We start from the raw sequence: 7,356 nt of genomic DNA, 5'->3' as shown, positions 1-7,356 counted from the left end.
GGATACAAAATGTCCATTTCTTAAAGCATTAGATGATCCAGAAAGTGTGACATAAGGATGGACCCTAGGTAAATTATCCCATATTTTAAATAATTGGATGACCTCATTTTCTCTACTTTTTACATAATTTTACAGTCTAAACCTAGAATCAAAAGGTGAGTTCAGCAATGACATGTAATTATGACCGTATGAATCATCTCAATAAGACAAGGATAAGGCGTGATATCGATAATATACTGAGACAAAAGCACTGTAAACCCAACTTTTTTAATATTCAAGTCTGCAGCATGACAAATGCCAATTTTATCAATTAAGTGATTAAGTGATAAAACCTTTTGCTTAAGCATGCTAAATTGGACACAAGCAATTCCGATCACCTTTACAATAAACTCAAGAGATACCAAAGCTTTAATGCTAGATGTCTTCTTGCTGAATACCTCATGTCTATCAACTTTAATGTATTTTACTATTTTTCAAGGTGTCATCTATTTTTTTATTTCAGATTTCTTTGTGTGACTTTCAATACAATCCATTTATCAATTCTTCTTATGGACTGCCAACGTCATCAGTTACTAAAGCTATCAGTTCATTAACCTGCGGTGTGTAGATTTAAACTGACTGACCTGCGGTGTGTAGATTTAAACTGAGAAAACCTAAGTATATAGGTTGTATGCTAATGAGGTAGTAGGCTATTGCCCTGAAAAATATATAAACAGGAAACACTAATATCATATGACCTTTAATAGGGTCCACATATCTAGAGCCAGGGGTAAATAAATCATTAATATCCCCCTTAATCTTCAGATCTATTTATCACACCGGCTTTGGGAGGAATATGATCTTATTGTCAAATGGAAACATCAGGCAGTTGTCTCCCCTTAATAAATGGATCCCCCAGTATACAAGATAAATAATCTGGCAAATGAAAACATTTATCACATTCATTAAAAAAACAGGTGTGTCAAATTGTTTGATAGCACATTATGTGGACCAATACTCGATTTCCCCATGCTGTTGTTCTCCTCACATTTTAAAACTAAGTCCCTAAAGCAGTAGAGGATAGAGTTCCTGGTCCCCTGTTAGTGCAGATTTTATAAATAGTGAATCAAGTCTCCTTAAAACCTAATGCAGTTATCGAATATCCTTGTGTCTTCTCAAGTTCAAAGTAGAGGATACAGAGAGACCGACAGATGTATCACTTTACCTACTGCTAGTCTCTCTCCCCTCGCACTCCTACCTGTACTTTTACCTGTAAATATTACCTGTAAAGCATACCTGTCTCCCATCCTCAACCTTTACCACCGACACATACAATCAAATGAAAAATTTGTCTCCAAGAAAAAAATTCACAAAAGGAAAGAAGACTGAGGTGTATCCAGTATTATATATTTCTCTCATTCATCTCCGAAAACCAAAAATTTACAAATCAAAAAAAGATAAACACGTAGATGTAAAGGAAATGAAGTCGTTAACATGCAAATTTTGGCAATATGATATAATTAACCTGCCTGGTACGTCATTGAAGTGTTCCGATTTCCACCGGTCTGATGTCCCACCCAACACTATACCAGGCACAGCTATGGGTTAGTGATGGAGGGGAAACATGTCATTGTTACACATTAACAATCTACCAGGATAACATCCCTCTTTGATCTACCAGCACATTATATGGTGTTAAGACACCAGTTTCTATATCCCACAGGCTTACTCTATTATTACAAGACTTTAAAAACAAGGTGGTCTGACCAGGCAAAATCTGCAGCATCTATTAAACACACAGGGTGGTTACTATATACAGGGTTTATACTACATAGGGTGGTTACTATATACAGGGTTTATACTATATAGGGTGGTCACTATATACAGGGTTTATACTACATAGGATGGTCACTATATACAGGTTTATACTACATAGGGTGGTTACTATATACAGGATTTATACTACATAGGGTGGTTACTATATACAGGGTTTATACTATATAGGGTAAACCCTGTATATAGTAACAGGTTTACACTATATAGGGAGGGGCCGCGGTGGCCGAGTGGTTAAGATGTCCCGACATATTACCACAAGCCCTCCACCTCTGGGATGCGGGTTCGAATCCCATGTGGGGCAGTTGCCAGGTACTGACCGCTGGCCAGTGGTTTTTCTCCGGGTACTCCGGCTTTCCTCCACCAACAAACCTGGCACGTCCTTACATGACCCTGGCTGTTAATAGGACGTAAAACTAAAACAAACCAAACTATATAGGATGGTCACTATAGACAGGAATCATACTATATAGGATGGTCATTATAGACAGGAATTATCCTTTATAGGATGGTCACTATATACAGGGTTCCTACTATATTGGTTTCATACAATATAGGGTGGTCACTATAGACAGTGTTCCTACTACATAGGGTGGTCACTATATACAGGGTTAATCCTATATAGGGTGGTCAGTACATACAAGGTTCATACTATATAAGGTGGTCACTATAGACATGGTTCATACTATATTGGTTTCATACGATATAGGGTGGTCACTATAGACAGTTTTCTACTACATAGGGTGGTCACTATATACAGGGTTAATCCTATATAGAGTGGTCAGTACATACAGGGTTCATACTATATAAGGTGGTCACTATAGACAAGGTTCATACTATATAGGTTTCATACGATATAGGGTGGTCACTATAGACAGGGTTCATAATATATAGAGTGGTCACTTTATACAGAGTGATCCTCAAAGTCATGCTTTACCAGTTTATAGTTTTACTATAGAGGATGGTCACTATAGACTAAACAGTAAGTATAGATGAAGGCCATCAAAGTTGGACTAATAAGCGCTCATTATGGACAGGTTTCAACAGATTTTTGGAAATTTGCCTCCCCATTTTGCCATAGAAACAGACACCATCCAGTCATCGTAGCACACACAGGTCACAGGGTACAGAACTATTGACACTTATTCAAGGTCTAACGATTATAAGGTGGCACACCAGTAAAGTGTAAGATGCATGTAAATACTGCGCTCTTTATGTCTGCTGCTACACAGACAGAAAAAAATCTTTTAATGCAAGTGCTTAGTATGCATTCCTCAATTAGGGCCATGAAATGATGGGAAATCTAGCTAGCTACCTGACATGCTGTTTCAATGAATTTACAAATGATATCAAAATTTTGAAATCTAAAATATCACAGGAAACATGTGCATTGCTAGATGATACTGGAAACACTTGTTGGTAATTAAGTAAACAATTATTTAAACAAGGGTCTGTACTTACGTAATGTTGGCAATAAAACCGTATACCTAGTAAGTAGTTCTGGTGATGAAAACGTCAGCACCTATACCTAGGGAATATATGTTTGCAGGAGAACTTCATGGTAGAATGTCATCACAATATCGGTCTGTCATATGTGTAAAACGATCTGTGTATTTATTTCAATACAAACAATAAACAGTTGCTCTGTTTATAAAACACATCTTGGTAAACAAGTATTTTGTTTGTTTGTAATACAAAGCTATAAGTATAATTTTCAAACAGAAACTCCAAAATCAGCGAGTGATGTTTACCTTATAACCAAACACAAAAATCTTGATGCAAATATTCAGGAGTAAATTAAATTAGAAGTATCTAGTGTAGAATACAACTGGACAAAGTCGTACAGAACAAGATAGTTATTATCTCAAACCTATTAGAAATTTTGCAGTAATATTGAACTGTGCTAACAAACGTACTTAGATATTGACTGATAATGAACTATAGATTTCAAAACATTTTTTCTTTCTTTTTAGAAATCAGCATTTTATTCTATTTCCCCCCAGGTGATGATGATCTTGCTGTATGTACCTATATTATACATTCAGGCCTCAGCCAAGCAGTCAGAGGTGTTGATAGAACAACATGACATCATTGGGTCATGACCTTGGGGTCACCTTGGCATGCATGACCTTCCAGAGTCATAACTCCCTATTGTCAAAATGATAGTAAATGTCTGTTTCTCTCACCCTGTCCACAGTTACAGAATTAACATCAAGGTACACTGGTCATAAGACAAGATCTTAATTATTACCAAACTCTAAAGTATCTTATTAAGTCTCCGTAGAGTCGCCATGGTTATAACTAACACATGTCTATAACGCATACTCTCAGCACCTGTATACATCTTTACCCACTTAATTAAGGGTGTATGTTACCTTATTGAAAGTAAATTGACTCCTTTAACTGGAGAGTTCTATACTAATAAACCTGTCCAATCTCCTTAACTTCTTAACATCCTTGTAGGAAACTATTCATACTCATTCAAATACAGAATGTGGTAAAGTCAACGTAAAATCAAGGTCATGCCTCTATCAGTTTAAATTTCAAAGATTTTGACAAAACTTTCATCTTTTCAAAAAAATCTGATTCACACACTCAGCATTTGACAAACGAATAAGAGCTTAAGTGTAAACGTGCATTTAAATTAGTTCTGACCTACATGTCTCTAGGTGTCTATCAATACATACTTATACCCTGGATAGCAGAGAGTGCACTTTGCTGCCTAACTACATATATCCCTGATCAGAATGTACACTAGACCATTCCAGAGACTAGACAGCAGACAAGATTTCTCTGTAATCCTTACAAACATGAAACAACTGTCTGCAGTAATAATCCCCACCATATGTACGTAACATTGCAGACGGACAGCTACATGTATCCCTACATAAATACTATGATATGTCTAACACAAAATCGGTTTTTCTCCAATCCCCCAAATAATCCCATCCCTACCCTTAAAACAAGTATTTTAATATGTATAAAACATACCACTATACGGTATTTATGCAGTAAGTAGGATTACTACCCTCACGGGAGTGTCGAACCCCACCCCAAAATATCACCATCCCCAGGTGAACAGTAATTATACCCCCAACAAATCATTAAAGTTGCCCCCAATAATCATCAAACTTACCCCTAACAAATAGGATGGTATTAAGGTCATCCCCAATCAATATTAATTGTATACCCCTCAAAGTCATATCATCCATCTTAACTAACCCAATGGCCCACCCTTATAACTTATCATATGGACGTCATCCCCAGAGATCTAACTTTCTGTATCATACCTATGATACATCTCTTACAATATGTTACCTATTTTCCATCACCATGCTATCAAGAACACATTGTGTCAACCAAGTGCCTTGCCTACCTCATGCCCCCACCCCGTACAGCTTCTATATACATGTATCCCACCCCTTCCTATACATGTATCCTACCGCCCTTCCTATATACATGTATCCCACCCCTTCCTATACAAGTATCCTACCCCCTTCCTATATACATGTATCCCACCCCTTCCTATACAAGTATCCTACCCCCTTCCTATATACATGTATCCCACCCCTTCCTATACATGTATCCTACCCCCTTCCTATATACATGTATCCCACCCCTTCCTATACAAGTATCCTACCCCCTTCCTATATACATGTATCCCACCCCTTCCTATACAAGTATCCTACCCCCTTCCTATATACATGTATCCCACCCCTTCCTTTATACATGTAACTAACCCCCTACCTCTCTTTGCCTTCCTTCACACCCCCTTTCTAATTAGGACATCCCAGTTGCTTCATCATAACCATAACATCCAAGGAATTAACAGCCACAGAATTACTTTTAGGATACTTTTCAGACTCTTTACATAAGAGAGCTCCAATCAGGATAAGTTACCTGTGGTAATCAGGTCTCAATCAAATCAGGATTTAGGGTATAGTCCAGCTTACTTTTACCTGTGTGCATGGACATTTCTGGGCTTACTTACCCTTCATTAATTTAAATCTCTCAAATCCAAAACTTGTCCTACCCATATGATAGGGTGATAAATTGGACAATTTTCGTGTTGACCCCTTGACTGTATTGACCTTTCACTTTGACCATGTAATTAAGATCTATCCTGATCACCCTAGCCTAGGTCAAGGTGATTTTGCACTACTTGATTTTGAAGTATATAATTGTATAACATTTACGGTAATGAATATGAAATTATACACCTTTCAGCATAAAGATGAAAATTGCTGAGCCATCTCAAGAGCTACATATGTAAGCTACTCAGTGAACTGTTTTAGTGCAAGCTTTCTACATGTGTTACACATGTACACAGGTATATTGTACTTACCATGCATAGGAATACAGCCACCGCTTCACCTAGTCCACACATAATTACCATAAAGTTTCACAGGTAAAAACGAGGGGGAGGAAAAATAGGTCACAATCACACGATCCAACAAAGTCTGGTCACAAGGAATGAGGAAACGACATTCACCACGGGTGACATAATTATAACACAGCTGTGAAAATTCAGGACAAAGTTATAGCTTCCTCTGTATACATAACCATGAAAAATCCTTCCGAACCAGTCGAGCCAAACTTATCTGGACCTAAATCAGCATCAGGTATGATTCTCTAGTGCAGGTCTCCGAGGCGATCAGTTATTATTCTTATGCCACACAATTGTCACTCACAAATATGAATCCACATGTTTAATGCTGCAGCCTGCCAATCTAATATGTTTTTTTCCAAAGTTTTGATAAATAAATCATCTCTGCCTTGCAAAATTTAATACTATCAGCTTGTACGTGTGACAGTATTTATGGCCATCAAAACTATTTAAATGCTCAAAGCATGTGCTCTGTAGTAAAAAATAACTTAAAAAGAAAAAAAAAACATATAAAAATGATCAGAAAAGTGAAAAAAATAAAGGTATCAAAACTTTAAAGTATGTCACAATTAATAAATGTTAAAAAGTGGAGCTTCATCCAGAATATAAAAATCTGAAACTAAAATTGCTTTAAGCTCATAGAAATGCTTCAATAAAATATTGTCACTTTTGCACAAACTATTCAAACACTGTCAGGATGGATTGTTACTCAAAATCTCAGGTTGGTAGTCCACAAAGTCATTAAAAGTCCGCAAAATTTTGATTGTTTTCTTCTTGAAATTAAAAATGATAATATTTAATTAGTACATTGCACAATTTGAAATCCATTTTTTCCAGGTATCCATTCATTATTAATCATGATATTGTACATATCACTATTCCACACACCTGTCTACTACTGTCGTAGTAAGCCCATTCATACATATGAAAACTAGTACACTATTCACTCAACTCTATTTCAACTCCCAAGCTTTCCGACTTATTACACACAGCGATAGTAAAAAAATTGACCAATCAGATTCATTCTGTGATGTTCTTAAAGCAAGACTGATCTATTTCAGCTGGACTCATAAAGGGGCAGAGATGTTATTCAAGGGAGCAGATCTGCAGCCCACAACAGGTGGCAAAGAAAACCTGTATCTCCCTTTAAGAAGATA

General features: G+C 36.8%; 1 protein-coding gene across 3 annotated transcripts in view; it reads right to left on the bottom strand.

Moving 5' to 3' along the window:
• Nucleotides 1-7,120, bottom strand: part of LOC138315770 (A disintegrin and metalloproteinase with thrombospondin motifs 18-like) — an 82,114-nt gene extending 74,994 nt beyond the window's left edge. For 2 of the 3 annotated variants that reach the window (XR_011207523.1, XM_069257021.1), the window contains exon 1: nucleotides 6,158-7,120. Coding sequence is in view for 1 of the 3 variants with exons in the window: in XM_069257021.1 (XP_069113122.1) it covers nucleotides 6,158-6,208 (51 nt within the window). In the remaining 2 variants the exon portion in view is untranslated. Of the gene's footprint in view, nucleotides 1-3,273; nucleotides 3,392-6,157 lie in introns of those variants that run through there. The other variant, XM_069257022.1, reaches the window with a different exon arrangement.
• Between the last annotated feature and the right edge of the window lie 236 nt (nucleotides 7,121-7,356).

Source organism: Argopecten irradians, chromosome 2, assembly GCF_041381155.1.
Source record: "Argopecten irradians isolate NY chromosome 2, Ai_NY, whole genome shotgun sequence".
NCBI lineage: Eukaryota > Metazoa > Mollusca > Bivalvia > Pectinida > Pectinidae > Argopecten > Argopecten irradians.
The sequence above is the reverse complement of the archived record's forward strand: the minus strand, read 5'-3'. Positions and strand labels throughout refer to the sequence as shown.